General features: G+C 39.5%; 1 protein-coding gene across 1 annotated transcript in view; it reads left to right on the top strand.

Annotated features, from left to right (window-relative positions):
• The window catches only part of LOC145670507 (transient-receptor-potential-like protein), a 130,279-nt gene that overhangs the window by 36,080 nt on the left and 68,491 nt on the right, over positions 1–25,708 (top strand). Inside the window, 3 exon segments of the mRNA XM_081739257.1 lie at positions 7,304–7,474; positions 13,899–14,133; positions 21,363–21,515. Of these exon segments, the coding sequence (XP_081595383.1) occupies positions 7,304–7,474; positions 13,899–14,133; positions 21,363–21,515 (559 nt within the window).

The raw sequence follows: 25,708 nt of genomic DNA, 5'->3' as shown, positions 1-25,708 counted from the left end.
TAGCCCCCTTAGATCCGCCACTGCTCATTTTATTGTTCTAACAAATCAATATATGTTGATAGTAAAGTAGTTTAGAATGATAAAGACCCTAATGTGATGACCACAGTGTTTCATGTCACGGGTTTCCCCCTCCCCTCCCTCCACAAAATTCTAGCTATGTGCCTGTTACAACCGCTAAGCTTTTGAAATCTTAAGACTCAGGATATTTTTTAGGAACAGATGTCGCCACTTCACTGCTATTTAGGTGCCTTTAATTACATTGTAAGTACAGATTATAAAACCCTTCTCACATTACCTTTACAAATTAAATCTTTCAATTTAACATCCCATGATAATGTTCTTTAGGCTAAGGAAGACAAATCATTAAGACAAGTGAATGATGATGGAAGAATTAGTGAAATAAGAGTGTGGGAGGAAACGGGATACCCGTAGAAAACCAATGGACACGGTGTTGTCTACCACAAAAGTACTGGGCCGGGGATCGAATTAAAATGAATTGAAATCTTTAAGTTTTACGTCCCACAATTAGATATGCCGGCTAGGCTAAAGGAGACAGTGACGATGAGAAATGAATGAAATGATAGAATGAAGAAAGTGGAAGAACTCTTAGAATACCCATGCATACGGTGTTTGTCCACCATAAAGCTCACTTGACCACGGGCGGCTTTAGGATTTTAATTTTTGGTAGGCCTGCTCGCTTTCTTATGGATACATATACAAATTTGATTGATTAATGAGAGTAGGAAATTAATTTTACAGTACTGGTTGATGCTATTTGTTAAATAATTACATGTGTACCATTAATATAAATAGAGCAAAAAGCATTTACTCTTTTAGCATTTATATATTGTTCAAAATTTTTGGGTAGACCTACCCGGCCTACCTGTTAAAACCGCCACTGCACTTGGCGCGAGCTAGGATCGAATCAAGGACCGTATGCACCAGAGGTAAATGCTCTAGAACTCAGCAACCGTGCCTTCCTCCATTTATAAATGAAAACACCTTCTATCACTACCTTTCCCATCTCCTTTCTGAAAAGTCATATTTGATGTAAAAAAAAAAAAAAAAATGTAGTTCTTTCTTTATTTAAGTAAGCGTCGAACGGGCAAACGATAGCTTTATACTAGGGATGGTCAAAAACATTCCGAAATCCAGAATACGATAATTTTAGTTTCCGAAACCGGAACTTTCAGTTTCCGGAATTCGGAAAAATAGCGAATTTCCGAAAAATTCGGAATTCGTAAATGTTGTTCTTTTATGAGTATCTGATCACAAGATAGTAAGATAAGAATTATAAACTTCTTTAACAGCTGAGTGAATGATACGGAGTTCTCTACTTTTATGAGCAGAGAGCAACGACGATATTTCGGAACAGCTCATTTGGACAACATCACTACCACGTCTGTATTAAGATCACTTTAGCTTGGGTAAATGATTTTGGAAATTCTAAATAATTACTCATGGTTTGGAAGATTCATATGTGTGTGATTCTGTATGGGTCATTCCGTTCAAAATATCCTAATTTCAAAAAATGTCCGTGACGCATGTCTCCGAATTTCTTTGATTTCCCCGATAGGCATCTAGTATGTCGTAAATGAAAATCATAGTTTTAAAATGCAGTTGTAGACTAGTATATAGGCTATAATGTAGTTTTAAAATAGTTTATTCAGGTTTTCGAAAATGAACGTATCCGCGGAATAACGTTATTCACGAAACGTGAACGGAGAAGAAAAATTATATAGATGAGCCGAGTGTTTTTCATGGATACAACGTGCTTTGGGATAACGTTACCAACGTGACAAATTTTTAAAGGGCTAACTCTTCGCTAAAACGTATTTGTACCTGTGGTGAGAATTAGGGATGGCCACAAAGTTCCGGTTCCGGCGGAACCGGTTCCGCGAGGAATCGGTTCTTGGAAATCCGGTTTATAGAACCGGTTCCGCATCTGGATCCAAAAACCCGTTTCAGAATCAGATCTTAGGAACAGGTTCCAGACCTGGATCCGAAAACCCGGTTCCAGAACCGGATCTAAGGAACCGTTTCCTGATCTGGATCTGAAAACCCGGTTCCAGAACCGAATCTTAGAACCGCTTCCAGATCTGGGTCCGAAGAACCGGTTCCAGACCTGGATCCGAAAAACCGGTTCCGGTACCGGATCTTCTAGAACCGGATCCGTTCAGACCCGAAAATCGGTTCCAACAGGAACCGGTTCTTGCCATCCCTAGTGAGAATAGGTCACAAAGTTTGAGATTCATGACTCGGAGAGAGTCAGACCACGGGCACATCCACGCTAGGGATGATCCGAATCCCCAAGTACACTTTGTTAATAAAGCTACATTTGTTAGCAGAGGAGTGACAAAGATTCGATTTTTATACTTCATCTGTATTTTTATTTTTTATGTATAATGCAATAATTTGTGTGGATAGAAACAGCGACAGTACCGGATTCTAGTTCTTCACCTATTTATTTTATAAAAATACAAAATAGTGTCTGTGTCTACAATGTTAATAACTTAAATATTCCTTACGACCAGAGTTAAAGAAAGGAATGTTTTATACGGGAACCACTTTGTTCATGGCAGCCACCGGGGGGGAGGGGTGTTGAGGCGACTTCAGAGGTTAAGGTCCTCGGATAACTTCCTCGGCTCATGGCAGTTTCTCGAGTTATGGTTTGTGTTGAGGAATCCCATTTGCTTCAAAGCAGCCTCCAGGAATTTTAGGAAAGCTAGAGTCCCTTCGTCCGATGCGACTTCCAATGCTTCGATCAGCGGCAGTGTGACCACCCAGCAAAAAATATTTCGGACTAACATATAGAAAAAATTACTAGATCTGGGAAAAAAGTACTAAAATTTTATATGCTTCCGTTTCACTCTATTTATGACATTTTACGATGTTAATATCTTATTATCCGGTAACCCCTTCCTCTGTAGGTGGGGAGTGATCCCCCACATTCTTGAAAGAACCACCAACTTTAACTCTTTTACAGTCAAAATTCGATACAAACCGTGCAAACCACTTGCACCATCAAAATGTTGACTTAACACCTCCAAACTAAAAATAGTGATGGAATCCCTGTTTAATTGTCGTATTAGAACTCACTGTAAAACTACTGAAGTAACAAGTATGACAAATATAGAGGATGTCGGGAGAAAACAAGAATATAAAATGGGCTTATTGAGAAAATCGAGTTTTGATTTCTTAATAGCCTACTGTTTAAACGGATCACCAAATATGTAATATTGTTTACTGTGGTCATGTATTAGTTAGAGGAGGCGACCGGGTGGTAGAGACCTGCACGGGCCGGGCTTGGGCGGGCCGACTCTGTTATTTCTTTGGGCCGGGCCGGGCTTGGGCTGGCCGACACTGATTTCTCTTCAGGTCGGGCCGGGCTGAGGCCGATCAATTGCAATTCTTTAATAATTATTGACTTTCGTTAAACGATAATTGGAATAAAGCCAAACGTTGAAGAAGTGTGTCCGTGAAAAATGTTACAAAGAATGCAACAGCTATTTACAGTTTGTGTTGCTTAGCGGCTCCACTTTCACTATAGAGGATTGCAGGCATTATGCGGTAAATTGAGCTCTGACCTTGACCTTCACTGAACCCAAATATGACAAGAAGGGGTGGGAATGTTTTGCCTGTCGCTAAACAATATTGCCATCTTCACTTTATGCTAAAAATCAATTAAATTAGATTTTTGTTACAGGGAATGGAGTATTTGTCGTCTCGATGACAGGCAAAGTTCTAGCAGGCAATGGTACCATTCGGAAGGCAAGCGTCAGGTTGTGAACCAAAGTTTAGAAAATGTTTCTGAGTTTTAGGTCAAATTTAGTACTAAATTTTGAGAAAGATTCGGGCTCGAGCTAATTTTTTAAAAAATATCGGGCCGGGGTCGGGCCAAAAACTTAAAATTTATCGGGACCGGGCCGGGCTTGGGCCAAGAATTTTGAAAAACTTATCGGGCCGGGCCGGGCTCGGGCCGAAAATCTCCAAAACTTTTCGGGCCCGGGCTGGGCCGGGCCTAGGTACGTTTGGGCTGGATTGGGCTCGGGCCGAAAAATTCGGCCCGTGCAGGTCTCTACCGGACGGCACCTGTGTCCTACGTCAGCTCTTGTAAATACCTTTGTTGGAAAAAAAAAACGAAAAAATTACCAGGAACAGTGAAATTTTCGTACATTGCTAAATTTTCATGAGATTCCTTTTTCTCTCCCAAATGTATTTATGAAGAAAGAACAGGAGGTGAAAAGTAGTAGATTTATTAGTGAACGTACTAGAACACTAAAGTATTATTAAAGGTACTAGATCTAGTACGAAAGTACTAGCGGTGGTCACACTGATCAACGGTTAACTGATGCCTCCTTCTTCCTTGGCTCCACTTTTATAGGCCCTCTTCAAGTGGCTCGTTCCTTTTCGGTTCCCTTCGTGTTGTTCTTCGTGTCTTCCCGGTTTTGTGTATCGTGCGCTGCTTATAAACAATAGCACGTCTCGTTTGTAAGCATATCGTCGACTTTACAAAGCCAAAGACATTCTATCTCAGTCTATGAAATTATACCTCACACAAGTTCTTGTTTTACCCTTATTAGACTACTGTGACGTTGTATATAGACCATCTCTCTTCGTTTAAAATTCTAAAACTATACAGAAAATACAGAACTCGTGCATTAGGTTTGCCTTTAACTTAAAGAAATCGGAACATATCCTACCAGTGCTAAATAGAAACGACATTTTAACAATGTCGAGAAGAAAATACCTACGCTATAGTTGTCTGATATATAAAATCCTTAAAGCTCAATCCCCACAATATTTATATTGTAAATTTACAAAGCGCTCACAAATTCACTCTCACGTTACGCGTAACAGTGAGAAATTCAATGTAGAAAGACTTAAACTGAAGATAGTGCAAGGATCATTTTCTAGAGCAGGTCCGAGAGTATGGAATGCGATACGAAAAGCTCTCACGGAAATAGAGTCATTTAATTCATTTCGAAATTCATTAAAATCACATTTGATGAAATCCCAGCGACTGGCCTCTGGCACTTACGACATGTACTGTTTTATGTAACAACTTAGCTAAGTCCAACAATATCGATACTTTTTATTGCATATGTCACTTGTTTATTTTCTGATTTATTCTTTTACTTGTATTTTTTTTAGTTTTTTCTGTTCCTTTTGATGTGTAATGTTTAATATTGTATTCTTTTGACAAGGGTTAGGTGGTAGAGCAGCCATGGCTGAACCTCGCCCGCTTCAATAAAGACATTTTCATTTCATTTCATATGATCACGCTGTAATGTGGGGATCCTTACACCCCCCCAAACTGGAAGAAAAAATAATCTACAAGATTATTAAAACACACACACACACACACATTTGTAGTGAACTGAGGTAAGGTTACACATGAACACTGATACACTTGGAAAACACATGATACCGGAAAGACTGTTATTGTTTGAAGACACTTAAAAGCACTATAAATCACTTAAAAAAACACCTGTGTTGAAATATATATAATGAGAAAATGGTAATAGCACTATATTTCTGTTCCGGCTGAGCAAGATCAAATTGTCATTATCACTTCTCTCAGAGCGGGTAGAAAGCACTACAACTGTATTTAATAAATATACACCAATTCACAAATTGTATTTATCGTTCGAGCTTCTTGTTAATTAAGTTTGGTGTAAGTTTTAATGCCCTATTCGGTAGCATCAGTCTGAATTAGAAGAATATCCGTTTGAACAGTAGGCGCCAATGAATTAAGAGTAAGTTTTTCCAACGGTTGTACTGCAAAGTTTTAGAACACTTTCATGGTATATTCTACTGAATCTGTTGTTTGTAACATTTTAAACAAGTGAGTAACCCATGTGAAATAGGTTAGATTGAAAAAGAAAGAGTCGTATAATTATGATGCTAATACTGCACATAAAGCAAAACTTTATAAGCTGTGGAAATAAATACTAGGGATGGCGACAAAGTTCCGGTTCCGGCGGAACCGGTTCTGTGAAGATCTGAAAACCCGTTCCAGAACCGGATCTTAGGAACCGGTTCCAGATCTGGATCTGAAAACCCGGTTCCAGATCCGGATCTGAGGAACCGGTTCCAGACCTTTATCCGAAAGCCCCCAAAGGAGGTACAAAGTTCACCTTCAAAACACTGCAAAGAGGACCATGCGCTTGTGCCCTCCCCGCCCAGACCCGCTTGTGCCCCCAGAAAAAAATTTGATCCACCAGTGGTTGTTTATCCAAATGAGTTGCCCAGTTTGCCTGTTTAGCCAATGAGTTTGCCAGTTACCCAGTTTATTTAGACAAATAAGACAAGCGGCCGCCGCCTGGGCGCCTGCCTGTCGATTCCGCCATTTCATCTAGCATACTGTTCACAGCCTACAAAGCAGCTCGGGTTTAGTGTAGGGATGGTCACAAATTTTCGATTCCAGCGGGTTCTTGAAGATCCGGTTTTTAAAACCGGTTCCGGAACCGGTTTCATACCTGGATCCGAAAACCCGGTTCCAGAACCGGATCTTAAGAACCGGTTCCAGATCTGGATTTGAAAACCCGGTTCCAGAACTGGATCTTAGGAACCGGTTTCAGATCTGGATCTGAAAACCCGGTTCCAGAACCGGATCTTAAGAACCGGTTCCAAATCTGAATCTGAAAACCCGGTTCCAGATCTGGATCTGAAAACCCGGTTCCAGAACCGGAACTTAGGAACTGATTCCAGACCTGGATCCGAAAGCCCCCAAAGACCCGTAAAGGAGGCACAAAGTTCACCTTCAAAAAAAGGCAAAGAGGACCATACGCTTGTGCTCTCCCCGCCCAGACCCGCTTGTGGCCCCAGAAAAAAATATTGGTCCACCAGTGGGTGTTTAGCCAAATAAGTTGGCCAGTTTGCCTTTTTAGTTAATGAGTTTGCCAGTTACCCAGTTTATTTAGCCAAATAAGACAAGCGGCCGTCGCCTGGGCTCCTGCCTGTTGCTTCCACCATTTCATCTAGCACAATGTTCACAGCCTGGTAGCAGCTCGGGTTTAGCGTAGGATTGGTCGCAAATTTTCAGTTTCAGCGGAATCGGTTCCGCGAAGAACCGGTTCTTAAAGATCCGGTTTTCAGAACCGGTTCCATACCTGGATCCGAAAATCCGGTTCCAGAACCGGATCTTGGGAAGCGGTTCCGGACTTAGATGCGAAAAACCTGTATCGGAACCGGATCTTCTAGAACCGGATCCGTTCAGACCCGAAAACCGGTTCCACCAGGAACCGGTTCTGGTCATCCCTAATAAATACACATTAATATGTTTTTCTTTGCTTTGTAGGAGCTGCGCTATCAATGCCAGAAATTTGCTGTGGATTTGTTGTCTCACACAAGAAGTTCTCAGGAGTTGGCTATTATTTTGAACCACGACCCTCAGAGTCCACCTTATGAGGACGGAGACGTTATGAAGCTTGCAAGACTTCAACTAGCCATTGATTACAAACAGAAAAAGGTAAGTCACTGCCAAGGATGTTGTAAAATACAGGATCTTCCCATGTGTATCTTCATTCTATCAAATCATTGAAGCCAAAAAACAACTGAGTATTGGCACGTCTGATTGGCTACTCTCTTTTCCGCCATCGTCTGATTGGCTACTTAAGTTCCCGCCATGATTGTTGGCTCAAAACATTGCGATCCTATTGGTCGGACTGGGCAGAGTAGGGGGTGGCGAAACTGTGACGTATGGCTTCAAGATTTTGTTGTAAGGACAGATCCTCTATTTTATAACATCCTTGGTCGCTGTAATAATTGTCAGCAAGAAATTGTTTTCCTAAAAACCGCAGCAGGTGATAATGTATAAAATTGACAATTGAATGCTGCTAATCGTGATTTATTAACATGTTAGATGAACATTTAGAACTTCCAAGAACGCGGAAGATACTTTATACAGGGTGGCGCAAGAAAACGGGAAATTTGAGCCTAGAAGTTGGCAACCCAGCGCACTACTAATTGTTTGATAATGATGCAATGTTGATTGAAATTGCTTATCATCAACGTTGCCAATTGGCGGGAATTTAAGTTTTCTTTAAAATAATCTCTAAATTAGAAATTGAGACGTTCGTAAACTTTGCTTGGAAGTTTTTCTATTATTCTTTATTTCCTTGTTTTAATTATTTCTTCTCCCACGCAAACTAATTTAGTCATCTCAAGGTTGATTGGCTTTGGATACATTTATACGAGCAGGTATAGCCATTAACCTCTTTAAGAAAGAAATATATTGTAAAATTCTGCTGAAGCAGGTAGAACGTAGAGCAAAACTCCCTTATATAAAATAGTATAGCACAACTCCACTAAATAAGTACAAAGTTCACTAAGTAGGTGTCCCAAAGGTCAGTTAGCCAAGGGAAGGATTTCTCACAAAGCTCCGTCGCAAGCTCAGTGAGGTGGAGTAGAAATCTCAGTGCTCCACTGCAAGCTAAGAGAGGTTGGAGTCTTGCAGGGCAGCACGGCAAGCCAGGCGGGTAAAGGAAATCACAAAACTCCATTGCAAGTTGGGTGGTAAGCTCAAACTCGAGGCTCCACCGCAAGCTAGGAGAAGGGTTAAGTTCCCAACAGAGCTCCCCAGCAGGCTAAGTTTGAAGGAGGTCTTAGAGCTTCACTGCAAGATAGAAGAAGGGTTAAAAGTTCCCAACAGAGCTCCACGGCAGGCTAAGTTTGAAAAAGGTCTTAGAGCTCCACTGCAAGCTAGGAGAAGGGTTAAGTTCCCAACAGAGCTCCACAGCAGGCTAAGTTCGAAGGAGGTCTCAGAGCTCCACTGCAAGCTAGGAGAAGGGTTAAGTTCCCAACAGAGCTTCACAGCAGGCTAAGTTTGAAGGAGATCTCAGAGCTCCACTGCAAGCTAGGAGAAGGGTTAAGTTCCCAACAGAGCTCTACAGAATGCTAAGTTTGAAGAAGGTCTCAGAGCTCCACTGCAAGCTAAGAGAGTTCTCAGTCGGAAACTGGTACTAGAGGTGGTGTTCCTTGGATTTTTGTAGCTGCTGCTGTATAGTAGTAGCGGTTATGTTCCTCTTCCATCACGAGATGAGTGGTAGCGGCACTGATTCGTGTCGTCTGCTTCTCATAGTGACTTTTAGTAAATGCACGTGGTAGTGTTTATAAATATAAGCACATGTTAATGTTTACAAATAGAACCATGTGCCGGATATTACAATACTATATCGACGTTGAAAAAGTCGAATGGAAACAAGAAGGAACCGATAACATAACCTCCGCTGCAAAATTACGGTGGGTCAATACGAGATCTATTCGCTCTGCTATTTCGTTTTCTTCAAGCGATTATAGTTTCTGAAACAAATGGGGAAAGCGTCATCTGGTGCTTTTGAGTTTGGGCAGGCATTGCTGCTATGTCTGAATGCCCCAAAATATTTTTATTTTAGTTAGCGTTAAGTTATACATATAATTGTGAAATTTTACGGCTTCGAACGAGAAATTTCCTTTTACAAAACTGACAATACTACTTGTTTTTTCTTAGAATGAAGCATTGGTGTGGTGCTGAACGAGAGCGTTTGCTGAATTATTTCTAACCTAACTCCATGGCCTATGGAACCCGAAGGTTCAATGCCGCGTTCACAAAAGCTCTCCACTGACGTCTATTCTTAGTTAACTGGATCCAGTTTCTACTTTGTATTCCTATCTCTGCGAGATCTATCTTAATATCGTTCTCCCATCTGCACCTAGATCTTCCTAATGGTCGTTTTCCGATTGCTCTTCTAGTTAAAACTTTGAAAGCTTTCCTACTTTCTTCTATCCTGGCTACATGACCTGCCCACCTAAGCCTCCTAGACTTGGTGACCCTAACGGTGTTTGGTAAACCGTATAAATTATGTAGTTCCTCGTTATGAAGTTTCCACCATACCCTACTCCCGTTCCTCTTGGGTCCGAATATTCATCTTATAATTTTACTCTTAAATATTTTCAGTTTAGTTCTTCCCGCAGAATAAGCGACCATCTTTCACAACCATACAACACAACAGGCATGGTTACCGTTTTATATATATATATATTTTTAAGTTTCAAATTGCTCGACACAATTCCGACACGACAAGAGATTTTGAACTGAATAATAACACGAAAATCCCTGCTTTCATTCGACATTTAATTTCTTTGTAGATATGGTTTTGGGTTGTTAATATTGAGCTAGATATTTGAAAGTATCTACTTTGTAGAAAATACTATTTGATATTTTGACGTATCCATAATTTACAGTGTTATGGTCCAGGCCAACTTCCACGTATTTACTTTGCTTTGGATTTACTTCTAAACCCATATCTCTGTAAGCGCTTAATAAGACTTCCGCATTCCTTTCTATTGTTCATCTATCATCCCTCGTCATCAGCATACGCCATAACCTGGTAAGTATCATTCAGCTTCAGAGTTCATCTATCATCCCTCGTCATCAGCATACGCCATAACCTGGTAAGTAACATTCAGCTTCAGAGTTCATCTATCATCCCTCGTCATCAGCATACGCCATAACCTGGTAAGTATCATTCAGCTTCAGAGTTCATCTATCATCCCTCGTCATCAGCATACGCCATAACCTGGTAAGTATCATTCAGCTTCAGAGTTCATCTATCATCCCTCGTCATCAGCATACGCCATAACCTGGTAAGTATCATTCAGCTTCAGAGTTCATCTATCATCCCTCGTCATCAGCATACGCCATAACCTGGTAAGTATCGTTCAGCTTCAGAACCTGGTTTCTGTCTTTCATTTTCCTTATAGCGTATCCGAGAATAAAGTTGAATAATTTAACATATGCTGGCCCGATTAATTTGATTGTATTGGGAAAGATGATGGAATAACAGCTAATAGGTACATTTTCCACATTCCCACATATTGTGTGCAGCACTTGTTGGTAATAATCGGGTGGCTCTCTCGACCAACAGAGAGCAGAAAGCAGTAATTTTAATTTTAATTCTTCAATATTAATTGCAGAAATTTTCAATTACATTATTGTTGTTAACACTAGTGAGCAATGAATCAGGGATTTTTATTCGCTTTACAAATATTCCTGGCTAATATTATTGTGGCCAAAATTGCATGAGGAGCTAACAGATTAACTTGATGACTCCCTAGGATTTATACATATTACGTCACTACGCGTGGCGATCAAACGACGATTGTTGTCATCAAACGGCGATCAAATGACAATCATACGATCTGGCCCAGTTTCTATCAATTCTACTTCCATAGAGGAGGGCTAACACTTTAATTTGTTTGCTTCTACAAATTAATGCGTATAACGTCATTGCGCGTTTAGATTAAACGTCAATTATTGACGATCAAACGTAATCAAACGATTTGGTCCAATTCTGACCAATTTATTTCAATGGGGACTAACAAGTCAATGGTTATATTTTTTTTGTATTTCAAAAAGCTATTGATTGGTGAAATTAAATATAGCTTTTGTTTGTGACACGGTTAAGATGACTATTCACAGTTGGTTGGTTGCCTTTGGGATTTAGCATTCCTTTCAGTAGCGAGGATATCTGAGACGTGGACCTACACAACTTAACACGAGACCTGAACCACATAAATTCCCTCCGGAGATTAAACTCAGGTCTGTCGTTCCAAACATGCCTATGCTAACCGTATAAAGTAGTCATGGAATTAACTCTTATACCAGTTTCATTACCTTTATCATGACATCTAACAAGTGGTAGTATCACGGTATATTTCCGTGAACGAGTTTGGTTTGTCATAATGTAAGCAACGTGAAAATTGAAATTTAAAGCATTTCTCCTCGCCTTCTATTGCCCGCTCAAAACAAATAGCAAAATAATTTAATATTTGAAAATAGAAAATACATAAATCCCTAGATTTGTCGATAGAAAATGATCTAGTCAACAAACATAAAAACTTCGTTACTGAATTCTCTGTGTGGGGGTGAGTTTATGTTATTTGCAAAGTTTTCAATTTTGAGCCCTTCTTTCGATAAAGCATCAAAAACTTTGTGAAAGAAGTGATTGATTTATTTTTGCGTCACTCTTACCATTCCCGATATACTGCCCAAAAAATTACGATTTCGGGATATTCGAGGAGCCTTATGTCGGGAACTGTAAGTCATAGAGAGATCACATTGGTGTTGAAGATTCAATTTCGAGCCCTCCATTCGATAGAACATCAAAAACTATCTGAAAGAATCAACTTGTTTTGGTTGCACCAAAATCACCATTTTTCAGCTTGACTTTGTTTTTTTCTGCCTTGCGCAGACCAATCAACTTTCTTTTCAACAACTATTTCGTTCCTTCTGAGGAAATTTTTTCGTTACCACACATACCCAACCTTTAACCTTAGAGGTTTGGTGCTACTTTTGTGCCCGTTAGGTTTTCCACCGGTCACCTAGATTTGTTTGGAGGGTAAACCTTTCCGAGCCTTTTATAAACTGCTGTTTTGGGCTCTATCTGCACCTTGCGCCTCAGGGATTACTTTTGGATATCGTGCACATGATGGACACCATTTAATAAAAACCGTGCTTAAACAAAACGTTTGGACACCATTTCTGACCTTGAGAGGATACAATAGACCAGCTGAACGCCCTTTCAAAAGAAGCCTTCCAGAATTGTTTCAAGTCATAGATACAGCATTAAGATTGATGCATTTGCTTGGCAAGGGCAGTACTTTGAAGGGGATTAAATCAACTTCATATGAGCTTACTACTTTGCTTTCAATAAAATTATTCACTGTATTTTTTATCACACCTCGTATTAATGTGGTTTTTGGTAACCCAAACCCTTTAAATGTTAACATAATATCTGGCATAACAGTGAGACTACTCTTGCCTTTCAGTCTTTAGATCTAGAGACACGGGGTCCATTCGAATTAGTCCTAGAAGCGACAGTCCTATTAGCGACAGGAACTGTTATCTGTCCTATGAGCGACCGATTCATTTTCATTGAGATGATGGAAGATACGATTCTCTCTCGTAAAATATGTTTGCCTCTGGCGTTATTAGCTTCCGAACAACCTTGCTATGAAAAATGTACGTGCTAGTGACTGTTCGTTAAATATATTTACCCTCTACTGTGAGCCTACGGTGAGTACAAATAAAACTTATCTTAAATAAGTTAGATTTGACATGAAGCATCAGGGACAATTCCATGAAAAGTATTATATTCCTGTGTAATTAATTATTGAAAATCCAATTGTAATGTCCCTTTTCTTCAAAAGTTCTGCTCTCTGTACTTAATTTAATTCAAATCTAATTACTCACTTCAAAGCAATATATTTAGTTTAGGAAAACTTAAACGCGTAACAGTTTCGCCAACTATCTACTTTGTAGACTTCCTAAGACTATGAATTAAATTAGAAAAAAACTTTTCAATAATAAGATCCTTACATCTTTTGAGATCCTTACATCTGATTGGCTATTCCCAACAACCTCACCAGCAATAGTTTGTTATTAATACTTGTATGCAATGCTTATTAAAGAACGCTTTATACTTATAAATGTAAAGGTAAGGTTACATCTTAAGATTTATGATTAAGCAAGAAGAATATTAAGGGTGTATGCTCCTTGTAATTGTGAAACGGCTGGAAGAAATGATACCTCTAGCAACGTAACTTTTTTTACAGTACATTATGTTATGTTCTAAATCACACTAGTGTGAAACAAGTCAAAGAAATGGAACCTTATCTTCTTCCATTATCTTAGTATGAACGAATCGGTGACTCATAGGCCAGTTAATAGATCGAATCAGTCGCTCATAGGACAGTTAACAGTTCCTGTCTCACATAGGACTGTCGCAAGTAGGACGACACCGTCCATTCCTGTTTCTAACGAATCCCTCGTTAAACTCTACAACTGCTTTCCACAAAGCTTCAATGGTTAAAAAATAATTGGCTAACCATACTTTTAACTCTTTGTTTTCCAGTTTGTGGCTCATCCGAATATTCAACAGCTACTGGCAACCCTTTGGTACGAAGGACTTCCAGGATTCCGTCGAAAGTCGATTATCAAGAAATGCTTGGACATCACCTGCGTCGCCATTCTTTTCCCGTTCTACTGCATGCTCTATATTGTTGCTCCGACCACAAGGACAGGAAAGCTCATGCGGAAACCTTTTATGAAATTCTTAATTCATGCCTCTTCTTATCTATTCTTCTTATGTATGTATCTTTATTTATTTTTATATTTATTTATATATAGGCCTACATTGAGTCGCTCCTTTAGGTTGACAAAATAAAAATTCAAATTATTTAAACTTAAATAATTGTTTATATAAACATACGTATATATACTGCTTCACAAAACTTAAGCAATCCGAGAAAAGGTGGCATAAGCGACATGTGGAGCCCATTGAACATTGATAGGAGACATACACATACAAAGAGACGCACAGGCAAGGCGAGGGCCCGCTATAGTGCGTGCTTAGCATATTCGCAACGCGGTGAATAGATATTGCCATGAAGCGTACATGACAGACAACCCAGTTGTGTCCGAGGCTGTAAGCAGTGACTTGGTGGTTTCTGTGCGGGATATCAAGCGTAGACACCTTCCAATGGGTGGCAGACATTTGAGTGACGTTGACCGTGGACGAGTAATTGGGCGATTGGAACTAGGCTGATCCCAAGTGGATGTGGCGAAGAAATTCAATGTCAACAAAAGTGTTGTTCCAAGGCTTCCAAAGTGGATATAGAATCAGTACACGTCATGGAGGAGGTCGTCCAAGGAAGACGTCGGCCTCGATAACTATAGTTTCTCACAATTTCTGCCAGACATTAGCGTCAAGCGTCATGCTCTCCACTGGCAAATGATTTGTTTCAGGTGACGAGGCAACGTGCTTAGTCATGAAACTGTACGTCGGCGGCTCAATACGGCAATACTGTATGCCAGGAGACCTTGTGCTGTGTGTACCATTGAAACGGAAGCATAAACGTGTGCGTTACACATGGTATCAGAAACATATTGCATGGGGGACATTAGTCAGGAGAGAGCCAGATGACAAATGATCACCCTAGGGGTCGCGGTGGCTCAGTGGTAGAGCGTTCACCTCTGTTGCTTGGGTCCCGGGTTCGATCCCAGCCCCCGCCAAGTGAACTTTGTGGTGGACAAACACCGTGTGCGTGGGCTTTCTCGGGGTTCTCCCGTTTCCTCCCCCTTTCTTCATTTCACCATTTCATTCATTACTCATCATCACCGTCCCCTTTAGCCTAACCGGCATAACCGTGGGACGTAAAAATCAAAGATTTCATTTCACTTATTTACACATGATCACCCAAACTTGATTGCTGAACGGCCGTCCTGTGGCGATGGTTCCATCATGGTGTGGTGTGGGATCATGTTGAATTTGAAAACGGACCTCCATATTGTGGAACATGTCATTTCGACGGCACAACAGTATCGGAATGAAATTCTCTATATACATGTGCGCAATTTCCGCGGAGAATTTGGTCCGGACTTCCTGTTTATGGATGGCAATGCCCACCCACAACGTGCACATCTGGTATCCGAATATCTGGAAAGCGAAAAGATTACATGCATTGCATGGCCTGCTTACTCGCCGGACTTGAATCCCATCGAGCATGTGCTGGATGTTTTGGGGCGGCAAATAGCGCAGCGCAATCCACTACCACGCACTCATCCTGAACTGAAAACAGCTCTCCTCGAGGAGTGACACCATCTGCCGCAAGATTTGATCAACACTCTGATTTTCAGCGTCGAGGAAAGATGTCCTAAATGTGTATCTGTTCGTGGTGGTCACACGCCATATGGACTGTTTATACCCTCGCCCAGTCCAGTTTTACATGACGGAGCATCGTGGTTCTCAACTTTCTGTCCACCCAGTACATCCTAACTGTATTGTGGTCCTTCATTTGTGTTGCACTGTGCATCTATACCGTCTTTCTGTTGATTAGACTTGCTGCTTCTTTCGAGTTGCTAAAGGTTTGTGGAGCAGTATATATACTTACAAGCGCAATTAATTTTTATTATTTCTAGGCGATAGTGTGGAAGGACATATATCCTTGTAAATGGCATTGCGTATAACGTGGCTATCTCTATCGCTTGGTACATTCATGGATCTCTATTGGCTTTGTAGTGTACATCGACAGAGTTTCTTTTAAGCACTTAAAAACTGCTACATATGGCCATTTACACCATCGCTTTAGCATCTGTTTATGTATGTACATATTTTATGAGGATTACGTTCCATCCTCTATGATGCATGCTTTATAACACTCTCCCTAGCGTGTAAGTCTTACAGAATATCGATTTCATATTATCATTGGTTTCAAGATGCAATGCTGAGGTAATTCGTAAAAACGATATTTAGACTTCGTACATAGGGTTAAAGTTTGTAATACCGTGATAAAGTAATTTTATTTAGCATTATCATAACTGTAGTCACAGTGGAACATTCACACGTTTTTAAGTTCTTGTACACCTTCTAGACAACAGGGAACGTGTATTCGGCCATGTCCGGCAGAGGCCTCTAAAAAATAATGGTATCTTCCAATGTCAACGTTTCCTTGATTGCCCTATTCATTTTATTCAAAGAGTTTGTGACCTAAAGAAACAAATGTGAGTACGAACTGGACGTGGCAATCAAATCAAATCATACCACAACGTATGATCAGAACCTATTTTCAATGTGCTTCCGTTGTTGACGAGTCTCGTTACAGCCATGGGAAAATGAAAGTTAAATCATTCGTCGCACGTTTATGAGAAAAATTAAATGAAATCTTTGAGTTTAACGTTTCATGATCATGCTCTTTAGGTTAAGAGAGACGATGATGAAAGAATTGGTGGAATGAGAAATTGGGAGAAACGGGAGTATCTCGAGAAAACCGACAGGTATGATTTTGTCCACCACAAACTTACGTGGCTGCGGACCGAACCAGAGACTGCACGCACCATAGGTAAGCGCTCTAGCATTGACATAGAATATCCGTAAAGTGTTGCACGCCGATTTCAACGAAATTTTGCAGGTAGATACTAGACACAAAATAAAGTACCCATATTTTGTTTCTGCGGAAAAACGGTTTGAAGGGGCTTAAGCCCCTCCCAAAATAATTTCCAAAAAAGCTTGAAATCTCCAAAAGAACATGAGCAATTTGCAGAAAAAGGCGTATACACATACTAGATAGAAAATTAAGGAATATGGGATTTTTCTTTTGTGTGAGGAAATGGTTGCAGGGGGAGCAATGGCCTCTATTAGATATCTCCAAAAATAATGACAAAGGCCAAAATGCACTCAACCTTTGAAACGGTTCTTCAGAATGCACATCTCTTGCATTGTTTGTTCAGTAAATGACTCTTTAATAGCTTCCTGTCTGTGAGACGTAAGATATTCGTATGTCGTTTCAGAAGTTCTTTCTTTTACGTGTAGTTTCTCCATGAGTGGGACATATACATTGGCTCATAATAGAAAGATATACTTGCCCCAAAAATATATCTTGGGTATGTGAAATATATGCTGGAAATTTCTGCAAATTGTTTGTGAGGTTTTGGAGATTTAGAGCTTTTTTGAAAATATTTCGGAAGGGGCTTACTCTCCTTCAAAGAGTTTTTCCCCACAAAAGAAAAATACGTATTTCTTACTTTTAATTTTACTATCTGGATGCATAGTTTCCTCGGAATCGCTCGTACCCTTTTGTCGAATTTGGCCTTTGTCATTAGTTTTGGAGATATTTAAATGGGAGCCGTTGTTCCCCCTGCAACAGTTTTTTTCACACAAAAGGAAAAACCCGTATTCCTTAATTTTCTATATAGTATGTGTATACGCCTTTTTCTGCAAATTGCTCATGTTCTTTTGCAGATTTCAAGCTTTTTTGAAAATATTTCGGGAGGGGCTTAGGCCCCTTCATACCGTTTTTCCGCAGAAACGAAAAAATACGGGTCACTTTATTTTGTGTCTAGTATCTACCTGCAAAATTTCGTTGAAATCGACGTGCACCACTTTATGGATGTTCCATGTGAGTCATCGTGCCCCCCACGTTTATAGCGTCTAAACTAGAGGAGACGGTGATGATGAGAATGAATGAAATGGTGGAATGAAGAAAGCGAAAGAAAACCCCGAGAAACCTAACCACAAGGTGTTTGTCAACTACAAACCCCACTTGACGTGAGCTGAATTCATGAGAACGTAATGGAGATAGTATAGTTCTCCTTGATATGAAATAACTTTTTTCAAGTGTATAGAGCTAAGTTGTCATTATAATAGGACTATGATTTTTATGAAACAGTGTCAATTCATTCAACGCCTATTGCCTTTATAATATATTTTTGTATATATGTTTAATATATATTGATTAGAGATAAGTTAAAAATAATGCCTGATTTGTATTTGCGTAGAAAAAACTAAACAAAAACGATATGTCACATATCCCCTTTCCTATTAGAAATTTTAGACCTGAATCCAACATGGGGCTTCAAAATGGCTGCCTTGAAGTCACTACATTGCACTAGATTCGGCTCTACTTTCATTGCTCCTATTCAAGATATAGTTTCACACCCTCCAGTGTTTCTAACATATGTGTCTATTACAGACCATGACCTCATATTGAATATTGTAAATACGCGTCCATTAAAACTTGAGGTCGCTTGGGGCATCTCTTAGTATTATTCAATCAAGTTAATTTTTCTCATGGGTTGCTTTTTCTATGATATGGAATGTTTCCGTCGCTGAGACTCAATAAAATTTCGGAAGTCGGAAAATAAGAACCACCATATCCACCCATTTTTTCCTTGATACATAAAAGAGTCTTTTTCTTAGTTCTTTTCATTCAACTGTAACTCTGCTACGTTTGATTCCGGATCGGAACTCCTTTGGTTTGAATTCGATGCCACTGTGCAGGTCCATACTAACTGGAATTCAACACCAACTGAAGCAAGCAATCACCAATAAGATTAATTTACATTATTAGTTGAGATGTGTAATGCAATTGTTGTGGGATTGTAACGAAAGCTAATCAGAAACACACCATTTTATTTTTTAACTCAACGTCTGTAACTATAACTAATATGCTTCAACCATTTGGAGTAAACCAGAAGAAATAGATAACGATGCCAAACAGTGATTTCCGTTTACTGTTAGCTCCCTTTCAGCTAAATAATTCGGAAGCTAAGATCTTGTGTGCAACACAGTAATCCTTTTGTGGCCAAAAACAAAAAGAATACCATTGACCAAGCACCATGTTCTCCAGATATGACCCCGCGAAACTTGTTTCATTCATTTAGTCAAATTACCACTTCATGGAACACCTTTGAATTCTCTGAAACTAGAAAACAAAATTCTGAGAAGAAGCTGAAAGCGTATAAGAAGTATTTCGACGGCTGAATTACTCGTTGGTATTGCATCAAATAGCGTCCATGTTGAAGTTCACAAAATAAATGTGGATGATGGAAACGATCTTTTGTGCTTTATTGAACAATTTCCTATACTTACTTCACAAAAATACATTATGTTTTCTTATGTTCATTAGACATCCTTTATACACCATTGTACTCAAGGAAACTTGATAACAATACTGAGGTGAAAAACTTAAGGACTAAAGTAAGTTTCGCATACTGTGTCTCTCTAAAGTTACATTGATCGGTGTAACTGAAACCATTCATAGGAAGTAGTGCTACAGTGTGATACAGGAAGTAACAGGAAGCAACACATGTTTAGAAGAATAAAAATGGCTCTTTTAAACATAGATAATAACTTACACTCAAGTCACTATTACTCATAATGGCCACGTGACATTACAGAAGGACTGAAATGGTCATCACGGACAGCGATGTATGATCTGCAGCATGATCCTATGCTGCTAACAATGTTGGTAATGAGTTGTGTACCATTACTCCACCAACCGCATTGACTGCTGCTGGATGGTCCTTGGCGCATCTAGACTTCTCCAAGACATCTTCCAATAGCATCCCAAACGCGTTTGATGCTATTCAAGTCGGGGGAATAGGCAAGCCGGTTGATTCGACGAATATCCTCTTATTCGAAGAGGTTGTTTGTATGCGCAGTTTGTTGCAATCGTACATTATCACCCATAAAGATGAAGTCGGGACCAAATGCAGCTCTGAAAAGATGCATGTAGGAAGGAGTACAGTGTCACAATAACGTTGATTATTGAGTGTACCACGTTTGGAAATTGGGTGATACATTAGGTATCCCCATGCAACATTATGCTTCCCCAGACAAGAATACCTAGACCATTAAAAAGATTATGCTCGACAATGTTCCTGGGTTCATTACGTGATCCCACCTCTCGCCATATGAGGATAAGTCCAGAATCACTACTCAAATTTAATCTGCTTTTATCTGAAAAGAGAAAGCGGCCCCATTTCTCCTCGGTTCAGTCGTAATGTTCTTGACACTAGTGCTATGGGCAAACGGTGCCGATGATATAAAGGTGTCAAGGAAATAGAACGTAATGGCCATGATAGAACGTAATGGCAAGGAGAGCGTTCCCATGCGTTTGATGTGCCACTGTGAAGTGTGAGATTAGGTGCCTTGAAGTCCTGTTAAATGTGTTAACAATCACACTGGCTATTTGACGTTGCTCCCATTTTGCTTGTTGTACGATGTAGCGGTCGTCCGCTGCTGTAGGTGACCGTGGTCAGCCACACCACCTCTCCTTCGAACAGCATTGCCTGTGGTTCTCAGCGCTCCCATGTACGTAAAATAATGGTACGGACAATAAAAGAAATAATAGTAAACAGTCGTAACACTTCGTCGTTCTTCCAGTTTCTCGATGATTCTTCCCCATATGAAGCTATCGAAATGTCGTCATGTTGAGAGTAAGACCACCATAATGCACCTTAATCTCTAACTGACACGTCTGTTTCGTACAATTGCTTCGTGTTGTTGTAACAAACCGATTTGATGCTCTGGTCACACTAACTCACGTCATCCAAAGTCTTGCTCCCTGTTTAAGAGTGGGAGACTTCTGACAACACGCTGCCGAGCTTTCATTCATTTACAATAAAAGCTGCTGAGTTTTCATTCATTTCCATTAAATGCTGACGAGTTTTCATTCATTCCCATTACACGCTGCCGAGTTTTCATTCATTTCCATTAAATGCTGCCGAGTTTTCATTCATTTCCATTAGACGCTGCCGAGTTTTCACTCATTTCCATTAAATGCTGCCGAGTTTTCATTCATTTCCATTAGACGCTGCCGAGTTTTCACTCGTTTCCATTAAATGCTGCCGAGTTTTCATTCATTTCCATTAGACGCTGCCGAATTTTCATTCATTTTCATCAGCTACGCAATATTTTGTGTTACTTTCTGTGTCTCGTCCTTAAGGTTTGCACACTAGTGTTATTTACGTACTGATAGATGATCAAAACAGAGGTGTTATTTCGTGTTACACTAATATATGGTTACATCTCTTTTAGTTATTTTGATCCTTGTGTCCCAACGAGCGGAAGTGTTGGTGATCCAACTGTTTGGGACAGAGTTAATGGTTCAACGTTTAGAAGAACAACTCATGATGCAGCGTGGGAATAGACCAACCATTTTGGAGTGCATCGTGATATTATATGTATTCGGTAAGTATAACACTGTCGTTTCTTAAGTTTAAGGAACTTATCCTTACTAATGCACCGAGAAGATCTAATTAAAATCAGGTTTTTAAGTTTTCATTCTTCAAAAAGACAGATTAATGTTCATAAAAATTATCTTCAAACTTAGGGTAACAATCACTTCAGACGGTTTTTGTCGAAACAAAGTCATCTGTTATTCTTACGAAAAAAAACGTAAGATCTGCCGAACTTTCCAACCAGTGACTAACATGCTTTCCAACCAGTGGCGTCTAAATTTACACGCTATTCCTAGCAATGACTTCTAAAATCCTTCCTTAATACAAGTAATTACTCTTTTCATTCACAACAACAAATTTGGATTAAATGCTTCCAAGATGTCAACAACCTGGTTCGCGTGCATTTCTTCGGCACAGAAACGCCCTGAGTTTGATTCCTGACGGCAACTGTGTTTCGAATTCCACGGGTCATATAATCTCGCTAGAAATGAAATGAAATGAAATCTTTGAGTTTAACGTCCTACGATTATGCCCTTCAGTCTAAGGGAGAAGTATGATTAAAGCAAGTAATTGATGATGGAAGAATTTGTGCTATCAGAAAGTGGGAGGAAAAGGGAGTAGCCCGAGGAACCCCACGGACACATCCCACTAGGGACCCCACACACCAGAAGTAAGCACTCTACTCGGTGCTAGAAAAATTAAATGCAAATACCGTTTCTGAATTGAAACCGTGACCTTTCACGAATTGAAACTGGGACCACGTAAGCCAAAATAAAGTGAATAGCCTTGGAGCTATACAGCATTACTTAAAATAGCATCTAATTATAATATTTAGTTGGCTTTGTCATTAGAATGAAAACTGCTAAGTAAAAACAGAAAAATTCTGTAGCAATTAGCAAATTGCGTACATACGCAATTCTGAGTATGTAATGTACGAGCTATAAACACGAGCAGTTAGTTGAAATCTGTAGGAAGTGCGGCATTCTCGAGCGTAACACACACAGCTTGCGGGTGGATTCACAATCCATGTTGTCTACAGTTCTGAGAAATCTATGCAGAACGCTTTTGAAAGGACACAAAACTCAGGTAGAACTATGCTTCATGTCATTACATTATTGATCTTCTACTTGTATATTTCCATAATGTGGAAGTAAATAATACATGTATAAATGTAATGTTTCACTAGAGATGTATCCGATGATACGCTAACTGTGTAAGACTCTCGTGCTGAGAGATATTTCTGTTTACGTATAAAATAAGAGGCCGTACCGTGGCCCAGTGGTAGAGCGCTTATTTCTGGTGCGTGAGGTCCATGGTTCGATCCCCGGCCAGGAAAGTTAGTGCTGAACAAGATCGTGTCTGTAGGTCTTCTCAGAAAACTCCTAATTTCTCATTCCACCAATTCTTCCATCATCATTCACTTGCCCTAATCGTCGTCTCCTTTAGCATAAAGAAGGACGTCAAATTGAAATATTTAATTTAATTTCATATCAAAATAAGAAGTTCTGACTGATTTATCAATTAGAGCGTTCACCTTCGGTGCTTGGGGTCCCTGGTTCGATCTCAGCTCGCGCCGTGTGATCTTTATGGTGGACAAACACCGTGCTCGTGGGTTTTCTCGGGGTTCTCCCGTTTCCTCCCATTTTCTTCATTCCACCATTTCACTCATTTCTCATTATCACCGTCTCCTTTAGCCTAACCGGCATAAAGGTGGGACGTTAAACTTAAAGATTTCAATTCATTTTTTGATTTATCAACATTTAGAAAAAACTGCTAGACATAGAAACAGGGGTAGGCCAATGGTTCTCAACCGTTGTGTTGCGACACCTACTGTGCCATGCAGTTCCCTAAGGTGTGTCGCGAAATTTTAGAATTTAAAAATCATGAAGAATTTAACAATAATTAGTTAAACTCGAGGCAGACTGTGCCAGTCAACATCTCTAACAGTAGGAATAATGCTCAGTGCTATATAGAGTCATTATAAAAACTAATTGGTTTGACTATTATAAAAGATATTATTATTATTATTATTATTATTATTATTATTATTATTATTATTATTATTATTATTATTAAACAAGTGTACCGTCAGCCTAAAAGTTTTGAGAACCACTGGTGTAGACTACTGGGGCGCTACAGTGCACGAACACCTCTCAAATCTTTTATGAGGGTACTCAGCACCCACACAGAAAAGAGAAGAAAATAGAAAGGAAGAAAGTAAAAAAAAAAAAAATGAAAAATCTAACACTTCACTGTATTTCGTAAATGATAGTAGAATTCGATACTTTCATAGAATGGTGAGGGGTGGGAGAAGATATAAAGTTTGGACAGAGTTTATCAGAGACGAAAACATGTAAAATTTCAGAATTGTCACGCTGAGGATTTTTGAAGTCACAAACGGAAAGAGCGTTTCTCAGTACTATTTTCAGCTAGAATTTTTCACACTTCTTAAATCAGAAATAGTCAGCCTTCAAAATTGCGTAAGGAGAATTTTAATCAGGGGTTAGAACGTTAGAACTTCAGAACCCCCTGCTTACGAAGACACATTCTCATTCAAGAATACACATTTTCTACTGTGAGAAAAGGAGGAAGAAAGAAAATAAACACAAATACACACGCAAATCTCTTTTCAAAACTTGTCATCCTTGGTTAGAAATTTGAAATTTTGACAGTTCATACGATTTGTGACTTAAGGGGTGAAAATTGACGTGGAAATAGTAAGTAGAGGTTACAATTATTTTAACAAGATGTCTATATATCTTAAAAACGGTTAAAGACACGAAATTCGGTATTTGAACTTCCATTTAAAATACTTAAACATGCATTTTAGACTTCTATAACATATATACCTGAATCAAAATACCGTTTTTCTTAAAAAGCAATTTCGTGTCCACGCGACGTAGGGGAGACCGGGGACGATTGTAACAAATTTTACATTTTTTTCACGTGCTTATGCTTCAATAAGTCTGAAAATTATACAATATCTTAAGTGAAGTTTTGTTGCTCCATTCAATTTTTTTCATACGTGACAATTTCTAATATAGAAATTTACTAAGCATTATATGACAGCATCTGTCTTGTTACAAACGTCCCCGTGCCCGGGTAAATTGTAACAGAGCTTTGGGTCAATTGTAACATGATGTTTTCAATGAAAAGTGCAATATACAGTGGCGGATCCAGAATATGATCAAGAGAGGGGCTAAACCATAGTTTGCCGCTTTATCCAGTGTAAAACAGGATTGAAGACCATTTTATCCAGTGTATACCTGAGGGTAAAGGTGGGCTATAGCCCCTATGGCCCCTCCCTTGGATCCGCCCTTACATATATATATATATATGGCATGGCAAAACAATATATATGGTTAAATAATACTGATATTAATAATAATGACTGGGGAGGTTTAACAATGGATAGGGACAATAAACTACGAGTATAGACTACATCCTCAAATTAAAAAGTAGACCTATTAAAAAAATATACAATTTCCACACGTCAACATAATGTATGAATGATGAGTTACGTGTTACCGATACCGTGCCACGTTAGCTCAAAATGACTTTTCTTCGGCGTAACTTAAACATGGACAAGCAAACCAAGATTAAAATATGACGTAACATAAAAATTCAAGTCCGTGACGTAACAATGGCGTTTGGCGCTCCTAGGCAAAATCCGTAGTGGCGCCCCCATACGCCCCTAATATACAAAAGCACACTGTGCCTCTAGGCAATGCCTACCCTATTATTATGCCACTGATTCAAGTCCTAATGCTACTGTACTAATAGACACCCACATTTCATTTGTAACCCCCTATACACATCCCTCACACAACGATGAGAACAGAGAATGCGCTAATGTGCGAGAGAGATTTAGTAAAACAAGTGAAAATTTACATTGTTGATTATTTCTGATGAATCAGAAAGGGAGCCTACTTCACAAATAAGTCTTTAAAGCTTATAGGCTATTTAAAGACATCACAAGGAAGACAACACATTAATCTATTCTGATACAACATCGAAAAGCAGTGATCCGCAGCCAACCACAAACTTTTTTGGGGTGTCTAAAGAAGTTAGGGGAGGCCCCATAATGAAATATGGGGTGAAAGTCTTTTGTTTCCCTATAGTAACCATAATGATATATTATACACTAAGGCCACCAAGGATTGTTTTGGGGGTCGGGTTACCCCCCTACGTACTTGTGCTAAA

The sequence above is a fragment of the Thermobia domestica genome, chromosome 14, assembly GCF_964235325.1.
Source record: "Thermobia domestica chromosome 14, izTheDome1.hap1.1, whole genome shotgun sequence".
In the NCBI taxonomy this organism is placed as follows: domain Eukaryota; kingdom Metazoa; phylum Arthropoda; class Insecta; order Zygentoma; family Lepismatidae; genus Thermobia; species Thermobia domestica.
The sequence above is the reverse complement of the archived record's forward strand: the minus strand, read 5'-3'. Positions and strand labels throughout refer to the sequence as shown.